We start from the raw sequence: 27,031 nt of genomic DNA on the forward strand, positions 1-27,031 counted from the left end.
CAAAAATGAAGTAACTTTGAAATTACTAGAATACGAGTAAACAACTACTTACTAAAGCAGCAACATACACTTTGTAGACAGGGTCGGCGCAGACCATGGACAGCACACTGCAGCAGGATTCCACCACCACATCTCCTGAGATACTGGTCTGAGATGACCCACTAGCTGCTCCCAGAGCTCCAGCACTTGTGTTGTTTCCATTGCTACTTCCAGAATTTCCAGTGCTTTCACCATTAGCCAGTAATAGAGCACCACTAACATCATGGGAAAGACGTCTCAGTGCCATCTCTCGTATATTCCAGTTTCGAGAAAACAAGCAGCCAACTAACTCCATTCCAAATACCTGCCAAGGAAAAAGCAATGTTACAGGAGTCAAACTGAATAACACTGCAACTTAAGTACCTAAGAAAAGCAATCAAAAGAGCAAAGAAATGTTTTTGGTGAAAAATCACCTTAATAGGTCTGACAGCAAAAGTATGTCAGAAGGTACAGTGTCTTAAAAAAAAGATTCTGCGATGGAAATGAAGCCTCCTAAATCATACATCATTGGTTCTCGTTAAGAGAAGTGGGAGGATGCCTATATGGATGGTTTCACTCACTTTGAATTTTTCATTATGGAGTTTGTTTCTAGAGACTGATATAGACAACCTTAAATCCAAACCTTGAATCCAAGGTCCAGCTATACCAGACAAAAATTATAGCAGAAATACAGGCAATACAAGGTCTCCAACTTTTAAGTGTGTGACCCCTGCTCAGTTGAACCCACCTCTAGAGTCCAGAGGTTTTTTATGTCATTTGGCTCCTGCAACACAACTTGGGTAACATAAGTGCCAACTTTGTATTTATGGGACAGTTGCACAACCAAAACTAGAGTTAAGAACACTATATTTTATTAATGGACCTTTAATATTAGGTGTGAGATAAAGTCCAAAACTGAAACCCCCGTTAAAACAAGACTGAAAAGCCTTCTCTTCTGTTGCAAGTTAAATATAATTATTTTCAATAATAATCAGACATAAAGCTGATGGGATTCAAAATAAATTTTTGAATTGTAGATCTGACAAATCTACAGTTCAAAATCAGTTGTTACCTTTGAAGCTTCTTTTACAAAGTAAAATTACCTGAATCCATGGCTCAGCTAAATCTTTATAGACAGAAGGGATCTGCTGGACTCCATAATGAGTAAGGTTAAAATTGCTATCTTGGGTTCTTCTCTGTGATACAGCTGTAGGTTGCTGCTGAGTTTGTTGCTGAACCACACGGAGAACAGAAGAATCCACAGGGCTTGGCAATTCATGACTACAGATTAACAACAAATAAGATGGATTAACAAATGAAACATTTACTTAAGTAAATACTTCAGCATATTTAGGAACATCAGCTAAGGATCCAGAAACGGGTAGTTTGTTATACACAGACTGAATCCTTACCTATAGAAATCATGAGATCTCCACTTAGATCTACAAAGAGGACAGATAAGTGGCTCTCTATTTCTTCTGCATTCTTCTGCCCCTGGAACACAGCAATAGGAAAATACGTACTTAGTTTTACAGTGTATAAAACCAGAAGATGGCATTACTATTTCTAAACCTTACTGAAGAATGTTAGTTTCAGGATAAATGCTTCTGAACTGAGACATCTGCAGCAGCCTGATAGACATGGGCATTTAAAGATTTTTTTTGCATGCAGAAATGCTTCAGTTTAGCACTACAATTAATATTAAAAGTTATGAACTAAACACAGTTCTTTTTGTAACTCAAACATAGGTAATACTTTTGAAAAAGTATTAAAATATGGGTGATTCAATTTTATTTGTTAAAGCAAGCTGTAACTATTTATATAGTTGAATGTAGTATGTAAAAATACTTCATAATTTACTCTATAAACCTAGTTGATAGTAGATGACTTTCATACATTCTAATGACAAGTCACAGGGGGCTAAAAGGCTGTTCCTAACCTTGCTCTAACTGGACATAATCTTTTCACTCAGGTAAAAGAGCTCAAAGCTCTAGCCCTGCAGTTAACTTTTCTCAAAGCATCAAATTACAAACTCCATTTGTGAATAACTGATAAAATAAGGCATATCAATAGTACCCAAATGATACCAAACTCTCACAAAGATCTACCTGTTATCACTTAAGAGCAGGTTTCTGGTTTTTTACTTCTAAAACAAACAAGAAACCTAATAAAAACACACTAGGTTATAATACTTTTGTATATTTAGAGTCACCAGCACTTGACAAAGATGACAACATACATATTGACATGCAGTGATGGTGTAATTTGTTCCTGCAGCCATCTTCACACACGGTTAGGCTCTCTTCATCCAACATGCCTAACAAACAAATGGGGCACATCTGTTCTTCTTCATCCTTCATACTACAAAAACAGATATTTGTGATTGTAAAAGTGGCATATCAGAATTCAGAACAGGTTTTAACAGTGAAAAAAGATTAACTTCCAGTTTGGAACAGTCACTTCTGAATAACTATAGGCTATTCATGAATCATTCCCCTAAACTTTGGTCTGAATAAGTAAGCAAACACATTTTTAGAAGCACTCAGTACAGACAACACTTTGTTGAAATGAAAGGGAAAGTCACAAAACGCATGACATCTTTTCAAACTAGGTCAGATACCAATTAGAGACTGAAAGGCCCAGCCTTGGGCACTTACTTCCCCCCGCCCCCCCCCCCCCCCCCCCCCCCCCAAAGCTTCTTTAAACAAACCAACCTTCACTTTTTTACTTATCATTTGGTTTTGAAAAACTAAGACATTTTTATATTTTGTAATCTACCTACATTTTTATTCTATCACACTCCTTTCAGAGTAGAGTCACAAGGTAGTCTTTAGCCCATTACAGGCAACTGTAAATACTATTTGATGAACCTATGTAAAACTCAAAACATTAACAGAAGGTAACAGCCACTCAAGAATTTTCTGCCACTAACAGAAATAGATGCAATAGATTCACATGAACTAACACTAACATACCTACATGTCACATGTAGATTTTTAAAAAGCCATTTTACCTGTTTTACATGTTGCTTCCATTTTATTTACCCCCACCTCAATTTTAGAATGGATACAACCAGAGATTTCGCCATAAGAATTATGATGAACTTAAACAACATGTAGTAAAAGCCACAGATTTTAATCGCTTGTAATACTGTTTAAATGTGCAAAATTCTTACTATTCATAGCAAAAATTTCATTTATAGTTGCTGTGTGTCTAAAAGTGTGCAGGAACCCTGTATGTGTTCACTAACAATATATTTCTAAAATAAAATTCATTTGTGTATACATTACTTCTATACACATATCTTCACTTCTATTTCCTTGCAAATGATTGACGCTATTCTTTCCTTGAAAAATCCACAGCACGAACACAAGTATTAACTTAAAACTTACTTTTGAAGAATTACTAGTAAACTAAAAATAACTTCAAGTCACAGTATTATCAGAACTGAGTAAACTTTTATCTCAAATTATCTGATGCTCAGTGTTCTCTAGTATTTATACCATGCAAGATTAGACTTGCATAAAACAGCAATTTATCTCATTGAACCAGTAATGCTAGGAACTAACCATCAGCTGTACTGGCAAACAACTGAAAAATCTTTCATCCTGTAAAAAAAAAAAAAGAACTAATGCAGTGAAGTTCACAATTCAGTGAAGCCAACTCTATGAAAAAAAAAATTCCTACACAAGGTGTTTACATTAAATGAACTGGCTTGCCAGATAAATACATAATCTACTCTGGAACTACTTAACTGCTTTGTTTATGCAATTTATTTACAGTGACACAATCTGGCCATTTAGAAAAATAAGTAAAAAATGATGGGAGTTTAAGGTCACAATCTGTGTGTCAGAATTATAAACCTGTTTGATTCATCTACTATACGCTTATTATCACAAAGTAACGTATCAAAGTACTCCTTAATTTAAGTTTCACTTTACACAAAAGAAAGCCTCAGTTTAGGTTGCCTTCTGTGGTTTGACCTCTCTAGAGGATGTCTAGTTCACCCACTAACACATGCATGCACAAATCACTTGTTTAGAAAATTAACCAGTTTCTTTTCAAAATCAAGGAAAAGAACATGCCAAAAGCACTGAAGTAGTCAGGGGAAAAAAAACCTGAAGAATCAAACATCACTGAAAATTGATAAATAAGGCATTGTTTAGTATTGTATAAACTATAAAAATCATAATAGTTTAACACTCCCTTAAAATAATTTAATCCCATTTTACATGAAGTGGTTTTTTTAAATATATGCCTACTTATGCTTTTATATATTTTTTTTTTAAATATATGTTTACAGAGTGCATTTAGCCAAAAGTTTTTCAGTATATTGTCATAGGCACAAGCATTTCCCTGAAGGAGGACAAGAGAAAAATATAAATCACGTTTCTTCATCTGTCAGTATTTGTGTGCTATATTTGAACAAATGCACACAAATAGGTTTCCAAAGTTAACATATGCTTCAGTCTTGCACTTACATTTCAAAAGTTTGTTTCCCAAATTCATAAAGGGTCAAAAAAATTCCTTGCACAATCTACTTAACATTTTTCAAACTGAAGTTACACTGCAAATATGCCCACTTGGTACCACGGTGACTAATGTATGCTTGACTCAATTGTTTGCAAATCCAGAGACATAACATAGCTTGAAATGAAAGCAGCTTTGAACAAAAAGAATGTAGGTGATTCTAAACATCCAAAATTAGAAGAAAACTACAGAATAAAGCTTTTAATTCCTTTAGAAAAATACTAACCTGTTTTCTGAACTAGATGTAGAAGTACTAGATGATGACAATGTATGAGAATTTGACATGCGTGAGACAAACTTCTGGATGGTGTTACGAGATGGAGCTTTGATCCTCGAGCTACGCCTACTGTGATATTTCTGGAACAAACTCTCAACCTAACATCAGAAAAAGATAGCAACAGTCGTATTTATGCTATGAATAGCTTGTAGTATTATTTTAGTAGTATTACTGAAGCTTAACTACTGCTAAAAAAAGATTATTCACTGTCACAATAATGCATTAGCAGTAGCAGCAGGAATTTCAGAAGTCTTACTAATAAACAGATCACAAGAAACAATTTACAATAGAAATTTATTTGCTTATTAAAAATAAGTAACAGCTTTAAGTATACACACAATTACCTCTGAAGACCCTTGTTCTGCTTACATTTCAGCTAATCCACGAGACAGATACACAAATTTGAGTAGAAAATTCAAGATTTGAATCACTCACTAAACTACAGCTCTCTACTATTCTTTTAGCAATGTCTTTTATTTGTAGCTATTTTTTTTCTACTTACAGAGCTCTTTGAGACTGAATTAAAGATGTAATTAAAAACATATATTCTTGTTGCTTTGAAAAGCAAAAGTTTTCAGCGTTTTTACGATAATGTCCTAAAGACTTCTACCTGCAGTATATTTTAGATCTGCCATTAGATCTATTAGAAATCCATTACCTCAAAGTTCTTCAACGTCTTTCTCCAGAGCATAGGGTCTGAGGGTTCAAGCTGGAACACCCGCAGCATAACAAACAGCAGATGAATACAAAACGTTCCACGGCCACAGCTACAAGTCTGAAGAGAAAAGTATATGCTAAGGCTCTACTAAAGATTGATTGTTACATAGATAATTTTTCCACATTTGAGTGAATCATAAAATATATACTACCCATGCTCCCCCTGAAAAAAAAGTAATTTATGCAAAATATTTTGTATCTAGGCATAAATATCTTCTTACATGGCCTTACAGAAAATACAAATTCCCAAAACATTATTCAGGAATACATATGAAAAAGCAGACAATTATTATCAGGGACCCAACTTAAATGCCTCTATAAAAATGTGCATGGCATGGGGAATAAACAAGAGGAGCTAGAGACATCTGCACACCTGCAGGGCTACGATCATATGGGCATCGCAGTGACATGCTGGGGTGACTCCTACAACTGAAGTGTTGAAATGGAAGGATAGAGGCTCTGTAGGAAGGACAGGCAGGGGAGATGAGGGGGGGGGGGTGTCACCCTTTATGTCAGTAGCCAACTGGAGATGGATAAGGAGCCCACACAGAGCTTATGGATCAGGATTAACAGGAGGCCAGGGACAGGAGTGGGGGTCTGCTACAGGCCACCCAACCAGGAAGATCAAGTGAATGAGGCCCTCAATAGGTAGAAGCAGCCTCACATTCACAAGCCCTGATCCTCATGGGGGACTTCAAGCACCCCGATAGCTGTTGAAGGGACAACACAGCAGGGCATAAGCAATCCATGAAGTTCCTGGAATGTGTTGATGGTAAATTCCTTCTCCAAGTGATAGAGGAGGCAATGAGGAGAAGTACTATGCTGGACTTTGTTCTCACAAGGAGATGCTGGTGGGGAGTGTGAAGCTCAAGGGCAGCCTTGGCTGCAGTGACCATGAAATGGTGGAGTTCAAGATCCTTAAGGTGGCAAGGAGGGTGCACAGCAAGCTCGCTACCCTGGACTTCAGGACAGCAGACTTGGGAAGACTAGGGAAAACATAGGCCCTCTCTGGAAGAAAAAGGCAGATTTTGTCCCCTGGGCTACGGAGAAAGATGAGGTACTCAACAAATTTTTTTGCCTCAGCCTTCACTGGCAAGGGCTCCAACCACCCCACCCAAGATACAGAAGGCAAAGGTGGGGACTGGGAGAATGAAGAACTGCCCACTGTAGAAGACCAGGTTTAAGACCATCTAAGGAACCTGAATGTGCACAAGTCCATGGAACCTGATGAGATGCATCCATAGGTCCTGAGGGAACTGGCAGATGAAGCGGCTAAGTCACTATCCATCATATTTGAGAAGCTGTGGCAGACTGGTGAAGTTCACATTGAATGGAAAAGGGGAATCAACCCCCATTTTTAAAAAAGGGAAAAAAAGGAAGACCCAGGGAACTACAGGCCAGTCAGCTTCACCTCTGTGCCCAGCAAGATCATGGAAACTATGCTAGGGCACATGGAAAATAAGGAGGTGACTGGTGACAGCGAGCATGGCTTCACTAAGTGCAAATCATGCCTGACAAATTTGGTGGCCTTCTGCAATGGAGTTACAGCATTGGTGGAGAAGGGAAGAGCAACTGACATCATCTACTTGGACTTGTGCAAAGCATCAGACACTGTCCTGCACAACATCCTTGTCTCTGAATTGGAGAGACATGGATTTAATGGATGAACCACTCAGTGGATAAGGATATTGGCTGGATGGTTGCACTCAAGAGCTGCAGTCAACAGCTCGATGTCCCAGTGAAGAGCAGTGACAAGTGTGTTTAACATCTTTGTTGGAGACACAGACAGTGGGATCGAGCACACCCTCAGCAAGTTCGCTGACAACACCAAGCTGTGTGGTGCGGTCGACACACTGGAGGGAAGGGATGTGCCATCCAGAGGGACCTGGACAGGCTGGAGAGGTGGGCCCGTGCAAACCTCATGAAGTTCAACAAGGCCAAGTGCAAGGTCCTGCACATGGGTGGGGGCAATCCCAAGCACAAATACAAGCTGGGCAAGAACGGATTGAGAGCAGCCCTGCAGAGAAAGACTTGGGGGGTATTACTGGTTGGAAAACTGAATATGAGCCAGCAATGCAGGCTTGCAGCCCAGGAAGCCACCAGTGTCCTGGACCGCATCAAGAGAAATGTGGCCAGCTGATCAAGGAAGGTGATTCTCCCTCCACTCTTGTGAGACCCCACCTGCAGTATTGTGTTCAGCTCTGGGGCCCACAACAAGAAAGACATGCACCTGTTGGAGCAAGGCCAGAGGAGTGCCACAAAAGTGATCAGAGAAATGGAACACCTCCCTTATGAGGACAGGCTGAGAGAGTTGAGGTTGTTCAGTATGGAGAAGAGAAGGCTCCAGGGAGACGTTATAGCAGCCTTCCAGTACTTAAAGGGGCTACAGGAAAGATGGGGAGGGACTCTTGATCAGAGAGTGTAGGGGTAGGACAAGGGGTAATAGTTTTAAACTGAAAGAGGGTAGATTTATATTAGATATGAGGAAGAAATTCCTCCCTGTGAGGGTGGTGAGACACTGGAACAAGTTGCCCAGAGAAGCTGTGGCTGCCCCCTCCCTGGCAGTGTTCAAGGCCAGGTTGGACGGGGCTTTGAGCAACCTGATGTAGTGGAAGGTGTCCCTGTCCGTGGCAGGGGGGTTGGAACTAGACAATCTTTAAGGTCCCTTCTGACCCAAACCATTCTATGATTACAGAAGCTTTTAGCTTTTTTTTTTCCATTTTTCATGTTTGTAAAAATCAACTGAAGGTATTGCTATGCTTCATACTATAATCGTCATATATCCATAACATGACAGCAGACATAAATGAGATACTTCTGTTTACTCAAAAACCTAGATGTTCCCCAACGCAGCATGACATCAGTACTATGAAAGTCTATGAAAAGGACCTCACTATGGGTATTAATGAAATTATCACACCATTAAATGAATTATGTCAATTGCTTGTTTTTAGATATATCCCATTTATATATATATCCCATGAATAGAGCAAATAAAGTGTTTCAGAGTGAGAAACTAGAAAAATGAAGTGACCAAATTTTAATGAAAAATAGTTAAGATATATCATTCAGAGCCACTTCCGGAATGAGAAATAGATGGGACAATAGTAATTACTTTCAAACTAGAGGTGTTTTGGGTATTTTTAAAGAGAAACTTTAGACAAAACTAATATACTTCCTACATATTTGACAAAATACAAGCTGATCATTATATTACATGAGCACAGATTACAACTTTTAAACATTACTTTACAGAACTGTTATTATGGGTTGGTGATTAACTTGATCTAATTTGGTTTTGAACAGTTTTCCAAGATTAACTATAAATTAATAAAAGCTACAGACAACACAAAGATAGTCTCTACCTGAGGCCCAATAAACACTCTGTATTTATTATCAGGGCTGTCTCCTCCAATTAAGAAAGAGTTGGGTCCTATCTGCTGCAGCAAGTACAGCCTGGCTCGCATAACTTTGTTGACACGACGACTTGTTTCCTCTGGGCTGTATGGAGAGAAGCCATCTGGAGATGGGGCTCGTCGAGGTGGTGTTATTCGTCCACTCTGAAACTACATAAGCAGTTCCATCATAAGCATTTCCAGGACAACAGCAAGTTTAATTAGGTGGGGTTTTTTGTTTTGTTTTGGGTTTTTTTTTGTTTGGTGTTTTTTTTTTTAGGGGTGGGGGGAGTGTGGGTGTGTGTGTCTTTCCCCCACAAATGACAAAGAGTCTCTGAAACCACTACAACATGCTTAGACTGTATGACTTTTCTTCCACACCCAGAACACAAAGACAGAAGAAAAACTGAAATTAACAAAGAAAACCAATCAAGTAAAAGTGGATCAAAGGCTAAATTAGATAGTTTGGTGGTTGTTGTGGTTTTGGTTTGAGGGGTTTTTAAACTTTTCATCAACTTGTCTTGTCAAGAGGAAAGAAGATGTGCTGCAGTGCTGTAACTTATGATATTCGTCCCCAGTTCAGAGGCATGGCAGTACCTATTTTAATTGATTTTTGGAAACCTTGTTTAGAGCAATGAGACAGTAAAAGCAATTAGATCTTACTCTTACTCTAACTGCACTGTGAAGTTATAGGCAAGTCAACTGAAGCTTAACTGTGGATGAGAATTTTTAATAACAAGCAAACCCATCAGATGTTATTGCTCAAAACATTATACTCTTGATCTTCTTTAATGAAGCCAGTTACTATTGCTCAAAACATTCTATTCCAGATCTTTTCAAATGTAACAATAGAAATTTTAGTCTTCTAACAACGCACACACCTAAATCTTCCCTAATTTGTACATAAAGATCAGTTCTGGAATAGAGGACCACAGATAGCATACCAGTAACACTGTTCTGCAGGAATCTTAATGCAGTCAACAATCCTATCCACAACAGAATATACCTACCTAGAGAGCAGGCAAAACTAGAGGGGAGAAAACCAAACTACTAACACCTCTTTGTGCAAATCAAGCTAAGAGAACATATATGTCTTCATGACTAAGTATCTCTATTTCTCTATAGAAATAAAAATTGAAAGCAGGACTGAAATAAAAAGAAAACACACACCTAAGAGCAGAGTATAAATTCCACACATGAGAAATGTAACATGAGATATGCTTTGTGTATCTCACTCAAGTGATACCCTGTCATTGGCATCTTGCTCTACACAGGGACAATTAATTGCCTCTAAAAGCAAAAGATTGCAGAACATAACTAAATTAAGAATTACACCACAGTTTGCAACTTACAGGCACTGGAGATACCCTTTTTCTTCTAACACCCGGTGATTCAGACTTAACCGTCCTAGAAGATGATGAAGAGGAGCTACTAGGAGAGGGACTACGTCTTCCTTTCTGTGTAGGTGAAGAAGCAGTGCTTTGTCCTTCAGCTTGAGGTTCTAGAGAGTGTTTGTTCATTTCCAATCCATCTCCTTTCCCAGGAATAGGTTTTACCACCTTGCAGGAATTAAACCATGTGTTAGAATTACAAATTGATCTCTTACAAAAGAACCTTTTTCACCGTTCGTTGGTGCTGCTTATCTGAGTTGTGGCAGCAATTGATTTGATTCTCAAAGTACTTCTGTAATTGTCACTCATGGTATCTCAAAGGACAGCAGTTCCCCTATTTGGATAGTAGGAGCTAAAAGATTTTTTTTTTCTACAGGCATTGTCTGCTTATTAATAGCTATAACATTGTATCCGTCTGTTAGATACAGTAAATTCCACAGAGCTGATTTTGACTTGTTTAGTCACCTGCTTGACATCCCTTGGGAGATGGTCCTGAATGGTACTGGGGTCCAGGAAGGCTGGACACCTTTCAAGAAGGAAGTCTTAATGGCACAGGAGCAGGTGGCCCCCAGGTGCTGTAAGAGTGATAAGGAAAAGGCTGAGGTGCTTAATGACTTCTTTGCCTCAGTCTTTAAGAGCAAGACTAGTTGTATTGAGGGAATCCAGCCTCCTCAGCCAGAAGACAGAGACTGGGAGAATGACCCCCCAGCATCCCAGGAGAGACAGTCAGTGACCTACTGCATCACATAGACACACACAAGTCTATGGGACCAGATGGGATACACCCGAGGGTGCAGAAGGAGCTGGCTGGGGTGCTCGCCAAGCCGCTTTCCATCATTTTCTGGCAGTCCTGGCTGACCGGGGAGGTCCCGACAGATTGGAAATTGGCCAAAGTGATGCCCATCTATAAGAAGGGTCGGAAGGATAATCTGGGAAATTACAGGTCTGTCAGATTGACTTTCGTGCCCGGGAAGCTGATGGAGCAGCTCATCCTGAGTACCATGACACAACACATGTGGGACAACCAGATGATCAGGCCCAGTCAGCATGGGTTTATGAAAGGCAGGTCCTGCTTGACAAACCTGATCTCCTTCTACGACAGGGCAACCTGCTTATTGGATGAGGGAAAGGCTGTGGATGTTGTCTACCTTGACTTTAGTAAGGCCTTTGACACCGTTTCCCACAGCATTCTCCTGGCAAAACTGGCTGCTCGTGGCTTGGATGGGCACACGCTTTGCTGGGTAAAATACTGGCTGGATGGCCGGGCCCAGAGAGTTGTGGTGAACGGAGTTAAATCCAGTTGGCGGCCGGTCACGAGTGGTGTCCCCCAGGGCTCGGTTTTGGGGCCACTCCTGTTTAACATCTTTATTGATGATCTAGACGAGGGGATCGAGTGCACCCTCAGTAAGTTTGCAGATGACACCAAGTTGGGTGGGAGTGTTGATCTGCTCGAGGGTAGGGAGGCTCTGCAGAGAGACCTGGACAGGCTGGAGCAATGGGCTAAGGCCAACTGTAGGAGTTTCAATAAGGCCAAATGCCGGGTGCTGCACTTGGGCCACAACAACCCCCAGCAGCGCTACAGGCTTGGGGAGGAGTGGCTGGAGAGCTGCCAGTCAGAGAGGGACCTGGGGGTGTTGATTGACAGCTGGCTGAACATGAGCCAGCAGTGTGCCCAGGTGGCCAAGAAGGCCAATGGCATCCTGGCTTGTGTCAGAACTAGCATGGCCAGCAGGGACAGGGAAGTGATCTTACCCCTGTACTCAGCACTGGTGAGGCCGCACCTCGATGCCTGTGTTCAGTTTTGGGCCCCTCACTACAAAAAGGACATTGAATTACTTGAGCGTGTCCAGAGAAGGGCAACGAAGCTGGTGCAGGGTCTGGAGCACAGGTCGTATGAGGAGCGGCTGAGGGAACTGGGGTTGTTTAGTCTGGAGAAGAGGAGGCTGAGGGGAGACCTCATCGCCCTCTACAACTACCTGAAAGAAGGTTGCAGAGAGCTGGGGATGAGTCTCTTTAACCAAGTAACAAGTGATAGGACAAGAGGGAATGGCCTCAAGCTGCGCCAGGGAAGGTTTAGACTGGATATTACGAAGCATTTCTCTACAGAACGGGTTGTTAGGCGTTGGAATGGGCTGTCCAGGGAGGTGGTGGAGTCCCCATCCCTGGAGGTGTTTAAGAGGTGGGTTGACATAGCGCTGAGGGATATGGTGTAATTGGGAACTGTCAGTGTTAGGTTAGTGGTTGGACCGGATGATCTTCAAGGTCTTTTCCAACCTAGATGATTCTGTGATTCTGTAAATATCAGTTGAGAAAAAAAACAGGGGTTGCTATTTCTGTAGCATAAATCCTGGCTGCAAAGTAAAAGTTACTTCAAACCTGGAGGCAATGCAACAAACTTAAGGTGTGCTGTGCCCTGTAAGAACCATACCTGGGTTTTTTGCCTGCCATACAAGTAAAACAGCTACACCACATCTAGTATCTGAGCTAAACACTGTGCATAGTGCTACGCTACATGAACAGACATATGTGCTCAAGCAGAGGGAGAACACACATTTCTATCTAATAGAATTGTTGCATGAACACTGAATTTTGACACTGAGGTATGGAATATTTCAAGACAACTTTCAGATGCCTGCCTCTCAGACCCACGTAATGCATGGGAAGAGTAAGGCCCCTGGGAATCAAATTAAAAGCAGTCACAGCAGGCAGATTCAGTTTTAGTTCTACATTTTTCCATGTTGTAGAGGCTTGACTCAAAGCTGGAAGGAAGCTGCAAGTAACACTTCAGATTAATAGAGCAGACCTCTACTAGAAAGCTGCCAAGGTCTCCAATTTAGGCAAAAAATGGAAGAGACTTTTCCTGCTCAGGCCACAGGGAGGAAGAGACATCCAGACTCAGTGCCCTTCTACCTGGTGATTTGTACTGCATCCACAAGGTTAAATGCTATTTTAAACTGAAGCATTTAACTCATCCAACTGAAGCTGTTCCACTATCTAGAAATGCATTTCAGTTTCAGCAGGCTACAGGAAGAGGACAATAAGGAGGTTGTGGTCTAGCAATTAAGCATTGCCTAAAAGAAGAAAAACTTGCATTTACAGCCTTGATCAAGCACTGCTCATTTTACTTTTAAGTCACCCTATTTAACCTATTGCAAATCTGAACTTTCCAGAAACCTTTGTTGCTTTATTGTTATTCAATTATGAACAGGATCAAAGAAGTATAAAAAGCAGTGCAGGCTTTTTTTTCCTCCTACTGGCTTTTTCTTTTCTGGAAGGTCAGAATGCAAATTCATGTGCCTAAGGACAAGTTACAGTTACCAGCTGCCAGTGCTTGAGAACATGTAAAATAGTAGTAATTGAGAATCTGGAGCATCAAAAGTTGTATTAAAACACCCAGAGACCTCAAGGGAAGTGCCTGAGCCAGAAAACAATTTCAAGCCATGCAGTAACCAAGATGCATTTAAAAATTTTTAAATAAGAACTGGTTTGTGCTATTCGAATCTTTAAGGTATTGCTTTTTTGGTACACTTGTATTTTCAATGTTCTTTCTCATGACAGAAAGATACCAACAGAACCCTCTTACTTCTGTTCTAGAAAAGCTGTCCCCAAACATTTGTATATTGCATCAGATAGTCTTAGCTTTAAATTAGCACTCCCATCAAGTGCTACAAGGGAGTCACATTGGTACATAGGAGTCACATTGACCAATGCAACCAACACTTACAGGTAACTAATGGCAATTAACCAGCATTATACAGAACAGAATTGTAATTGTGCTTAATAAGTTTCAGGTTTGATCTTAAAACCACTTCTGAGTCATTTATTGGCATTACCCAAAAAGTGAATAGAATACTCTGGCATCCAAAGTTTAGCGGGGTTGAGATTTGTGTGAAGGAGTTACTCAGCTTTAGTTTTTGCTGGTTTAGTGAGATTACAGTTTGTTTTTTTCACAAAAATTCCATACACTTCAGTTACAATACATAGAAAACTTGAACATTTTCAAACTAAGGACAAGTGAAGTCATGAAACCACTAAGAATCAAGGGAGTACAAAGCACTATAGTGCATTTTTACACTCAAACCTGTTTTTACCTAATGAACAGGAGCTACTTTTGTTAACATTAGAGGGCAGTGTTGTCACAGTATTATTCTATACTACACAAATCAGCAGCACAGCTATATGCCTTTTTCTTAAAAATAAAGATTAGTAAATGCATACATTTCAGGAAGCCAGCCACAGCTTCCTGTTAAACTGCTCATAATAAACAAACAGGAGCACCATAATTAAGAGTATGCAAATTGTTAAGAAAAAGAGGTTCCTTTAAGGGATCTTTATCTGTAATAGCTGTTAAGAGATATTGCCCTTCCATAGTGTCACTTACCACAGGGCCTCTCCTGCTTCTTCTTTCCAGCCATTCATGCTTCCAGGCTGGCATACACGTTGCCTTGAGTTTCTCCCTGATCATGCGCTCTTCTGGGCGGTCATCCATCTTCTGCAACCCCCTGAGCGTTTCTTTATTCTCCATGTCACGGCTACAGCAATGAAAAAAGTCATAAACACAATTAATTTTAGTTAAAAGTGTAATACCACAGCATTCTTAAGCTTTGTGCCATCCTATTCTCCCTTCTCCTTACAATGAAGCTGCTAAAACATTAATCCCCACTTACTGCAGCAAGCCTTGTAAGTTATGACTGATTTGCTAGTCTGATGCTTGGAACATACCTGTTTTGAGGGCTATTTCTTTAAAATGTGTGTACTACTTGTAACATTGGACACCCAGTAAAAAGGAAAGTCTTGGCAAATATTTAACCAATACAAAAATTACCCTATATGTCATGCCATTCACCAAAAGTTTCACAAGTGTTGTGATGGTTCATGCATTCCTTGGCAATTCAAAGCTTGCAATCTCTATTAAAACAATTTACAAAATGAATATAAACGAGTGGTGAAAATTTTCCATCTTCATAGGATGCACAAGCATGAAACCATGTATGTACTGCCTCTTCCTGTACAAGAACCTCAAAAGTCAAAAAAGAGTACTTGTGAACTAATACACAGTAACCATGTTTAAACTAAACACAGAAGTCATGAAAGTAAGGCTAGTGGCCTTGAGAGTTGCTTTCTGAGTGATGACTCAAAAGGTCTCCAACTCAGTTATAATTATAGCAAAATTTACAGCAAGTTTGTATCTGTAAAATGAAGTGTGATCCATCTGGACTTGTACTTTTTTGACCTACAGCAAAGTAGTTGCTTGTGCTTGCTGGCAACAACAAAAAACCAAAAAGTACCGTCAGACCCTGAAAACCAAATATGAGCAGTCTGGAAGATTTCCTGGTTCTGTTGAGCTATCTGCTAAATCACCAAGAAAACCACATTCTCAAGCAGCAGCACATGATCCCCATCCATCTTCTTGAAGTTAGCCATCTTTAAAAATAAGCAAGCTTGATTAAGCCATCTCAGAATAAAATTTTATTTCAAAAATAAAATCACAACTTAAAGTGCGATATAAAGCTATATAATAATTTAGTTACAATCACTGCTTTCATGCATGCAGTCTTCAGCTTCTAAAACATTTAGCTACACAGTTAAGCTACATTTATGTACTATAAGATGACCTTAAACATATTCCCTATAACATTCATTGCAATAAAATGATGTTAAAAATCACAATTCCTATCTTCACCAGCAATGTATTACTAAGGTTCATTTATCACAAATCCCTAGTTAGAAAAATGAGAAGGTTTTTGATGGTCAGGAGCAGTCGTCTTATTTTTCTTCTCTCACTGTAGAGACAAAGGAAACAAAGTATTCTGCAGCAGGAAATAGCTCTTCCTGCTCAGTGCTGAAACGTAATAAGCAGATGGATACTGTAAACAAAATAAATTTTCTTTCAAGCAACATCTAAACCTACTGTTAATAACCAATTTCAGACCCTCAGAACTGTGTCTAGCAATTAAAGACTTAAAAATGTTTATAAATAGAAACACAATCCACCTAAGAGTGAATGTTTTTTCAGAAGTTAAGCATTAATGCTTATTTAATTCCAAAACTAATGTAAGTGGCATCATTATTTTTGTCTCAGCATTGGATTCCATACTAGTGCTTTCTAGAAACAGAGACAAAAAACCCTAGTGATAATTCATGAAAAATGAAGATATTACAGCAGCAGGTAGAATCCAAATGGAGAATATGCCTAAAGTTTAAAATAGGGGAAAAGCTACTGGGCAAAAAGGGTTAACTTCACATGTTTTCCTCCATCAAAAAAAACCCATTCAAAGACAAAAATCTTTGCATAAGAACAGTACAGCTCCAAAATAATATATGTGGAAGTTAAAAATATAGAGTTACTGTCCTTTTTATATTAGTTATTCCATGGCATGAACCATCTCAGTTGCATGAATACTTTGTATACAAGACAGAAAACACTATCCCAAGCAGTGAAAGAATGACACAGTATTTCATTTGTTCATATAACCATGATTAACTTCCCAACTGATATAAAAAAAGTCTTTTAGAGGCCCTTGGACTTGAATTCATGAACAATGTAATACAACAGCAGAGGCTTCACAATCTGTGCTTGTTCTCTAGAAAGCAGAAGCAGCTATCTTCCTCTCATGTGACAGCTAAACCGATCTACTCTTGCCTGCACAAAGAACTCTTGTGCTTTTCCTCCACGCAGGTGGGAAAGACCAACCGACTCTGAAAGCTTTTGCTTAGTAACCACGGTTATCTTTTTGCAGACTTTACATACTGTGTGTATTTATATAGAACACAGTTTCTGAAATGCTGAACACTTGATATTTTAACTCAAGCTTGGCTAGAATATTTATTAAATATTGTTATACTGCTGGGTCTGTGGAAAAATTATTTTTCTATGACTGCAAAAAGCTCCTGCATGCTGCAGGACATCCTCATTTCATGGCCCTGAACTTGCAGGGTTTTTTAGATTATTATTTCTTTAATCTAAAGCAAACCCCCTCATCTATTCCAGGCAAGCTGAAGTTTTCCTACATGACAATGGCTAGGTTGCCAATCTCCGTATCACTGTACCTCGGCACAAAAAAAAAAATAATAATAAATCCAGAACGTGTTCCACCAAGGACCTGATTCTGCAGGGTACAGAGCATTCTGATCTTCATACAGCAAAACCTATTCATGAGTCAAGGGTAACAATGTGCTCAAGTCAAGTGGTGCTTTATTTGAACACAGAGCTAAGGAGCAGGCCAAAAATCAAATTTCAGAGAACATGCTAGCTTGGACCATTTCTCAACAGTCCACCCTTCTGCTTTATCAGAAAGCAAGGATTTTGCTCTTAAATGTTTCAGCTGTTCACGAATCAGGCAAAAGATACAAGACCTTTTTCCAGCTAAATTTTAACTTTTAAACTTTGCCCTTTCCAAAAGGCAGCATTAAGGATCTTTTAGATTCTTTTCATTAGTAGTTTTAATCCAGACATCAGCTCCTGTATTATTAATTAAGAAATTCCAAAGAAATGGATCTAAATTGTAATTCTGAAGTACTGAGCAAATTCAGTGTGATGACCACTGCTTTTTAATGCCTAAGTTTAGTGGTCTGCACATTAATAATTGCATTATTAACTTTGGACTACTTGCTTCATGAACTATAAAACTAAATACAATAAGATTAATGTACTGTATGGAAACACTCTGCTGCAACATTTTGTGCAGAGAAGGCAAACCATTGTCCTTTGTTCCCATGTCTTAATTTTGAAGACTTGCAAACAGTAATTGAATAGTTATATTAACAACTTGTTCTCTATGGATCAATGATTCAATATTTTAAAACAAGGTATACAATACAGGTGTTATTTAGCAAACTATCATGAAATAAACAAACAAGATTTACTTCTGAATAGCTCAATGAATTTAATACTAATTCTCTGCATGTATTTTTCTTACAAAGGGCATATAATGGTATACGAAAGCTGAATCATAGCTCCAGTTAATTGCCCCATGCTTCTCAGTGTTTAGAAACAGTTAGATGTCTTGGTTTCTCTGCTATCTCATTTGCGCAAACAGCTTTATCCAATAGCCATACTGGATCAGATTTTATTAGCAGAAGAAAAACAGGAAAAAGGCAAGGTCTGCAATAGGAAAGAGCCAATGCACCAAGAAAAGGGAAGCTCTGTCTGCTATATCCACAAATACCCAATCATAGGGAGGAAAAAAGTTATTAGCTGCTGAGTAATTTTATTATATTTTTAACATTCATCTGAAGTTAGGAAAGGTAACCAGCAGTGGTCAAACATGGGTGACCACAGAAAACATTCATGAACATAACTGGTCACACAGCAGCTCTATCAGAATAATCAATGCATTTAACAACCGGTTGTGAGAAGAGCAGCCCCAGGTTTGATGGAAAAGCACTAAATGAGAAGGAACAAACATGGGAGAAATTCTATATTCTGCTCAGTGCAAATGGCATATATGGTGACGATCAAAAATGGGGACAAGCTTAAATGGGATGTACAGAGCTCATCTTGGGGACCTTAAGCAAGAATTAAGAATATGGGAACCCAGCTACCTGGAAGTCAAGCCTCAACCGGCCAGAGAATACTGGGCTAGTCTGCTGGCCTGGAGGCATGCTAGGAGCAGCACTCAGTGTGGGGAGCAGGGACAAAAGAGTTAGCCATTCCCTGAATTGAGAAGGTCAGCTGTTAGTGTTTTAGAGAACTTCTTGTCACTTACAGTTCCAGTAGTGCTCACAGTTTCTCTTTTTCCACTAAGTATTTTTAATTATATCAAGATCAGTAAAAAAGTCAGATCAAGATGGGCAAGGCATGGTCTGTCCTCCTGCCAGTCTCCCATTCCTCCTCCTCCTCCTGATCCACTACTGCTGGCATCTATCATTAACAATTTGTGTCCATCCTAACAAAGCAAAAAGATCAGGTATGGCACATTCAATTAAACTGAAAAACTTCACAAGGAACTTTCTCAGTCTGGTACTAAACGGCAGCAACTGCCACTTAAAGACAGCACTGAACACACTACTTCAGAGACTACTGAATCTGGCTTCCTAAAATAGTTACAAGGATATAAGTGTGAAACGAAGTTCTATTCTTCTGTTAGAGTACCTGACAAAAAGCGAAAAAATAGTATTTCTTCCTTCTAGCTGCCTCAGCTTCTCCAATAGCCCTACATCACCTTCCCTTCAGAATAACGTAGGGTTTCTTCATTTGGCCAACACACCACCCACTGAAGCTCACAAGGAGTATTATATTGAGAGGTACTCTATTATCCACTGTTTGCCTTTCACTCACATTAAGAAATTGCCACTTTCTTATGTCATTTAGATGAATCATTAACAAGCACTCTGCATTAGAAACACCCTACTATTTACCTCAAATAAGGTTGTATCTTCTACGTATACTTTGAAACATGAGCTATAAATACATATTTATGTTATAAAAATACAGGAAAAGCATAAATGGTGCCCAGATGTAATTAAACAGAGAAACATTAACACCAAGCAGTTTCCTGTGGAACCTCTGCTGCCTTGGGGATTCCAGGCTGCAGTACAAGAGCCTCTCGAAAAACACCATCAGGTGACCCCTACTGCATCTTTACATCAAAGTAGTTTCAGAAGCTAAAACATATCCCATTTCTTCCAGCATTCTCTGTAAAGGGGAAATAAACCGGTACCAAATGTGAAAACATGAAAGAAGAACTATTCTGTTATTTGGCTCTAGAATAAGAACTACTGAGTAATAACCGTTACTTAGTCCCAGTTTGATACAGCCCTTGTCTGCTCTTCCTGTAAAGTCATTTTATCAAGCAACTGTCTTGAAAACTAGTATATCAAAAGGTGCATTTGTCAAAGAGGACATTTCACTGCTAACAAGACAATATTCACAACCAAAGCTCTAACTCCACAGATTGAGCCCTCACCTTCAGTGGAATCTCACAGGCCCAGTGAGAAGGCCCAAGGATCATCCCTTCAGTGATAAAGGCTCAAATCTCCAAAGATGGATGTCTAAAGTTACAGTAGTAAATTACCTGCCTGGATTTTCTAGCTCCTATGAAGTCAAATCCACCTACTTGAAATATGTAAAATATTGGTTGGACTGCTTGCTCTGAAGACACTTAGCCATACTTAAGATTCTGGCAGTATTCAGTAGCTGTCAAAAATGAGTCCTCCTACAAACAACCCAGGAAATACCAGCCTCTGTTTGCAACAGATGTTGCTCTAAAGCTAATGAAATGAGCTTCTCTTCCACATGTTTCCCAAGAAGGCTATCAGACATCTGAAATAAGTATTACAAAAGCTCTCAGGGCTCTCAATCCTTCCTGCTATTTAGTCTGGTGGTACCAACTCAGATGCATCCAGGTATACACACACAGAGGTATTTTCAAGATGTGAAAACAGAAGTTACGTTACATGTCATCTCAGAATCTTCACTTTCATACTAAAAGATTTGCAGAGGGAATCTGGTATTTTATGTCTATAAAACTAAAAGTTTATGCCATTACAGAGCAGAATTTCTACAGATCACAGAAAGTAGATAGTTTATATTGATACATGAGACCCAAAGCTACTAATAATTTTGCAGTTTAAATTATGTTCATAATTTTATGTGTTTGGACTAATATAGCTCAAGTGTAGTAATACAGCTTACACAAAGATTACTAAATTTATTACTGTATAACAAACTTCAGTATCGCAACAGAGAACAGAATCCAATGAGCCCAGTTCATGTTACAGCAACTGAACACACAAGTCCTGCCTCCATCCTGGTGCAGCATGCTACTAGGCCTTACTCTAAGAACAGCAGTAATGTCATTAAAAAGACTGGAATATGAGTGCTCACTGGCAGTCATCTATGTGATTACTTCATCTCCACCTGGTTATAGGATCTCGAGCATAGGTGTCAAAGAATTTTTCTTCCCCTCAGATTAGCCCACCAGAACCCTTTATCTCTTGCTGAAATACAAACCCAAGTTTTTACTTGGTCATATATCACCTAAGTCAACTCCCCTTTTAATAGAATCAAACTATTCACTTGTAGTATGCAGTTTAATCTCTTAGGCACCACACTGAACTTTGGATTCAGATTCTTTAAGCCTGTCATACCCCAAAACAGAAGTATTAGGTGAAATGCAATTGGCTAAGATGTAGAAAGCATCGGGTCAGAACAGAAATGGTTCTTGCTGATGTATAAGTCTGAAGCCATTAACAGAGATGGAATTAAAAGTGTAAAACTCAGAATAGAAGTCCTAAACCAAAGTTCGCATTGCAGATTATTTTTCTATGTCCATGTATTTGGCATATGACAACATTCATACTGTTTGGAGTTAAGTGTCTGTCCTACTTTTAAAGATGAAATTGCTTATTGCGTATCGGATGACTGTCAGAGTAAATCGTCTCTGATGTGATAAAGAATTTCTTAGACAATTTAATTCCCCTATCGCCAGAGAAGAACATCAGATAGTTTATACAAAAAAAAATTGAACTTTGAATCAGTTTAAGATAATGGGGATAAGCCAACAAAACCATGGATACTACTTTCTCCACCTCCGATTAGAATAGTGGAAATAAGATAACATACAAACAAGTAACTTGGACAGGATAAGCTATGCCAAATTTCAAAAGCTACAACTATTAAGTCATTTCTGGAGGAGTTATAAATGAGAAAAGGAATTTAGACCATTCTGGCATGGTTCAAAATGGCAGAATTATCAGCAGATACCAAATGTTTCAAGATTGCTGCTGGAAAGAGAATTTTAAAGTTCTCTCAGCAAAGGATGATCATAAAAATAAACAACATAAGAAACCAAATAATAAATTAAAGGCATACAGACATGCTATTGCTAGCAAAGAAACATAACATACTCTAAAATTTTAAAGTCTTAATGACTGTTTAGGCAGTAAATGGCATGTAAGGTAAATGGAGAACCAAACTTTCTCTTTTCAAAACAATAAGTCTTTAAAGGATTGAAGGCTAAATTCAAAAAGTTATAAACTCCAACAATTTCTGGCCTTATGGGAGACCAGAGACCCAGAAAGACGTTTAACAGGTTTGGTCTTGTTCTCTTCGAAGAATAATTTGACAGCCATGTTTCCGTGATAAAAATCATTATTTCTCACCAGGTTTATACTTGTTTCTTGGTGTACACTGCTGACAATTATAACAAATTATTACTGTCATCTGCTGGCTGTACTGAAGCAGCATTTAGAAGTCATGAAGCAGGACCCTCGTATGCTAATAATCCTGATTTTTTTTTTTTTAAATTTATGGATCTTATCTGTCTCTGGTTTGTTATTTGGTAGTAATCTTTAAGCTTGTGCTCTACTTTGTTGGGTTTTTTTCTGTTCATATTTCTTGTCCATATATTTATCAGAGTTATACTGGGAATTAATATCATTAATATGATTTCTTATGATATAGGAACAATAAGCTGTACTAAATAAGCACTAAATCTTGCTAAAGAGATAGCCATCTTGCTCATTAACACTCAAGAGACCCATTCAAATGTTCCTGTCCTGCAAAGACTCATGCATATGCTGAATTTTGCTCCAAAAGTCAAGAGAACTAAACATTTCTAGCTCTGGCATAAAAAGCTTCCCTGGGGTGAAGAAATAAAGTAAAAAATTGCTTGCAAGCCTGTTTTGAGTAACTGCTAGGTGAAGAAATGCAGCCCTACAGCAACGTATTAGACCCCTTCACCCACTTATGGTGGATTTATAGTGGAGAGCATATTTTCTATCAGCAGAAAAATCACAGGTGAACTGGCTCTCACCATGAAGACCCAGACTTAGGCTCTTCAGTTCCTCAACTCCCACACATATAATGCCATTGCATGTATACAGAGTGCTCTGTGCTGTGCGGGGAGAGCAGTGTCTCCCTGTGCAGTGAGGAGACCACCTTACGGTGGTATCTGTCAACTAATCTAGCCACAGGTCAAGTATACAGTAACTACACCCACTTTAACAATGGCAGCTACTATTACAAATGTTTATTTTTGTAAGATAACAACAATCTAGCATGACAAAAAAAATGACAGGAAAAGGCATTCAAAACTTCGGCAAGCATATGGCTAAAAATGGTTATAGTTTCAGTAACTCCTACTTTGGCTTCTTTAAAATCCATAGTATAAAGAGAAAATAAGTGCTGGAATCTTATCTGATGAGGAGGGGAGTAGTTAATGAGGTAACTTTAAAAAAAAAATCAATGCAGTTAGCAAGCAATAAAAAAAATCCATAATAACCAAATAGATCTATGAAAACAAAGCAAGGAAGCTAATTACAGGACAGCAAGTATATTGACTACTCCTTAACAAAAATATACCTTTTTTCTTATCACCCTCAGTGTATTCCTGAGATTTTATTTTAAAAAAATTTGCTGCATTCATATCTTACTTGTAACAATGTACTTAAGTCTTTAATTTATAGTAATGCATACTACTTTAGAAATGTAATTTTTGACATTAATTACATGTTACATACTGTCAGAGTAAAAATGCAGTGAGCTCACATCCCTTTGATAAGGATCTGGATAAAGGAAAAGGGGTATCTTCAGTATTTGCTTAAAAATTGACATAAAAATTGCAGACACATTCACACAGCAGTGTGAAAGTATAACACTTGAGAAGCATCACTTTACAGGAGCTCCAGCTTGTCACCAGTGGTTTGAGGAAGGACACAATGTTCCATGTGAGACACAGTGTTCCATGTGAATAGAATTTGATCAGAAAGGCTTTGCATTCAAGTTGCAGTTTAGTCACTCCCTCGCAGGCTGGGAAGGAGTTACAACAGTAACTCAAACTTTCATATACTATTGCTAAACAAAATCAGAGCAGCTAAATTTACCAATGTAATCTTTTTATTGATCCAAAAGAATCACAGAAGGAGAAAAAAAAGTTGTGAAAACCATTAAATTTATAAACGGGAATAAGCACAGGCAATCGTGGTACACAAGTTTTGTGGGCATATAAGGGAGTCCAAAAAACTATGAAAACAATTAAAACTGTCAAAAATCTCAAAACCACTTACTTCAAAAATATCAACAGCACCACTCAAGTAGTTTTCTTTATTGCCATGGATAGGTATCACATTAAAGTGACTTGTAAGAAAGCTTTTTCATTTATCTTAACCCACAAGGCACAAAAAAGAAACAATCATTGACTCAGAAGAAGTAGTAGTCTTACATTGCTGAAGCTACAAAATAAGTATGATTACAAAAAAACCATTCACTTGCGTATTGAGAGAACTGTATTCAACAGCATCGTTTATGAGATAAGCACCAAAGGTATTTTTGGTTGGATGCATGCTAAGCATATCTGTAAGATACCTGGAGTATGGGAATATAGAGATACATGTATACTTCAGGCAGAGGAGGCATGTTTTCAATGACAAAGATATCTCTCTCTCACACATATTAGATCCCCTTAAAAAGGGAACTTAAGGAATGGAATTATAACGATGCACTTAAAATTCAAGTCTGGCTTTATTTGGGACTTGGTTTAAATATTTGATATTGACAATCAGAAATCAAATAAATAGAGTATTTAGAAGTGCACGATGTCAGATCCTTCTTTTAAACTATTTTTAAACCATTTGAACTTCTTACTTCATCAGAAACTGACTGTCAGCATTCAAGCTAATAGGTTCTGATTTTCTGTATTTTGCTGACCAGTGAAGGTATCAATTACCATTTAAGATCAGTTAAGATCAGAGACAAAGTTTTCTTCAGTCACATACAACCTACAACTGCTCAGACCATCTTCCAGGTAGCTCATAGAATAAGCCTGGAGCCCACCCAAGCTTTTCAATTAGTCAAAGCAGAACTGCAAGAAAGATTCCAAGCCATGAACCAGCAACTGAGAAAAATTTGGTTAAGAATTGCCATGCAGTTCATCCATGCTAAAGGAGCCTGAAAGGTATAGATAGGAAGTGGTTATTAACCATTTCTGCAGAAGTCAGTGGCTTCAAAGAAAAAAAACATTAACAAGTGTACATTCAGATTTTTAAATTGCTATCACACATAGCCCAAAATATTGTGTTTGGTTCAGGAGTGTCTGTTTTAGAACATAAAAACAGAATCAAATATCAACATTCACTTTTTTTTTTATAGGTGTTTTCCATCACCAAGCAGACTTGGAGACTAATATGGTTGCATTTCATTCATTTATATTTAACCCTTGAAATCTTTAGTATAGAAGTCCACTGCCAACAACATACTGCACTGAAAGCACTTCCTTGTCCCAGCTATTATTTTTCTACATTTCTCAGCATGCCTCCCTGAAAAATAAAATGCCTGAGTGTTACCATCCTGAAGCCATTTCAAATAAGCAAAAGCCAAATTACAAATATTTCACTTATATTCCTCTAATTCCTAGTTATCACTACTGTCACCACCTGATTAACAAGAACAATAATTATTCAGGCAGCAGTGGAATGGAAAAACATTTTTGCATTTGATTTAAAACAGCTCAGTAGAAACTTCAGTCCTGAATAGCAGAGATTTTATTCAAATCATCCCTGTATGCTTTTGTTTTTGTAAAGTGAAGTAGTATCAGAGCTTTAGATTTTCAGTTTCACATGTATTAGCACTGTGCTTGGAATTTTTTTTTTGTTTGTTTGTTTTTGAAGAAAGGTCTTGCAAGGCAGGTTAAAGCTATATGGGAGAAGCACATAAACCGTGTCAGTCCCTTGTATGAGCACCTCATTTATGGAGGGATCATAAAATGAATGTACTTCATCTTAAATTTTGGTGCCGCCAAAACATTAAACACTTTAAATATACACACGTTAAGCAGAGAGCCTGCTACACAAAGCCCTACATACAGAACAGTATTTCTGTAGCTCTGCCAAGTTTCCAAAGTTCTTCTGTCTTGCTTTTGACACTGCTGCAAGCATATTGCATGTATCTTTTCCTACAAGGAAACTTTAACACAAATATTGCTTTAAGGCACAGAAGTGTTTTACCCATTACCTGTATCTGCCTACATATTAAGCTTCGATGCTGCCTCCCAACAATGTTGGATTTCGTTTGGTTTCAATACAATTAATTCACAATCAACACTAACAACAAAAGGTAGACAAATGTCATCTTGCTTACAGCCACACTTACCTGCTCTAAGGGGATAGAACAAAATCGCAGCCCTTTGTCTCAGAGCAGACTGGTTTTCAACTTACCACCTAACACTGTCAGTGAAACTGCTGGAACAAAATTCAGCATTGGGTGAAATATGCAAACAGGCAGTTAGACTAGGTGTCCCTGCTACTGTAAAATGCCATCCTTAAATTTAGTTCAAGTATTAATGAGAAAATGCAGTTACAGCAATGTGTGACAGGCATTTAGACTCATGAAGACTGCTGTGCTCCCCTTTTCAGGGAAGAGGCAGTTAGAGATGATACACTGTCAGCACAGAGCTAGCTACTATATGAAAGCAGCAGATTTCAAACTGAAGCCTCAATTTAAAGGTTTGGTTTCCATGCAGTTCAGTCCAAAATAATACTTCCCGATGGCAATTTTTAAATTCAACTTCCTGAAGTTCAATTTATTAAGAAATATTAATGTTAGGCTATTAAGAAAAAACATTGTGTAATTAATCTTTTAAAACATGTCATGCTTAAACCCAAGATGCAACATTTTCCCTTGTTAGCTCATTGGAAAACATAAAATTAAATAGAAATGTTTAATTTTAACTCAAAAAACCCTAAAACTCAAGTAAAGCTGACAA

General features: G+C 38.5%; 1 protein-coding gene across 2 annotated transcripts in view; it reads right to left on the reverse strand.

Moving 5' to 3' along the window:
• MAP3K1 (mitogen-activated protein kinase kinase kinase 1) overlaps nt 1-27,031 on the reverse strand; it is a 63,495-nt gene that overhangs the window by 13,306 nt on the left and 23,158 nt on the right. For both annotated transcript variants that reach the window (XM_074855701.1, XM_074855702.1), the window contains exons 2-10: nt 14,710-14,860; nt 10,290-10,496; nt 8,908-9,108; nt 5,484-5,600; nt 4,775-4,923; nt 2,258-2,379; nt 1,431-1,512; nt 1,122-1,299; nt 53-343 (exon numbers count right to left, since the gene is read on the reverse strand). In XM_074855701.1, coding sequence (XP_074711802.1) covers nt 53-343; nt 1,122-1,299; nt 1,431-1,512; nt 2,258-2,379; nt 4,775-4,923; nt 5,484-5,600; nt 8,908-9,108; nt 10,290-10,496; nt 14,710-14,860 — 1,498 coding nt within the window. The remainder of the gene's footprint in view (nt 1-52; nt 344-1,121; nt 1,300-1,430; nt 1,513-2,257; nt 2,380-4,774; nt 4,924-5,483; nt 5,601-8,907; nt 9,109-10,289; nt 10,497-14,709; nt 14,861-27,031) is intronic.

Source organism: Strix uralensis, chromosome Z (assembly GCF_047716275.1).
Source record: "Strix uralensis isolate ZFMK-TIS-50842 chromosome Z, bStrUra1, whole genome shotgun sequence".
NCBI lineage: Eukaryota > Metazoa > Chordata > Aves > Strigiformes > Strigidae > Strix > Strix uralensis.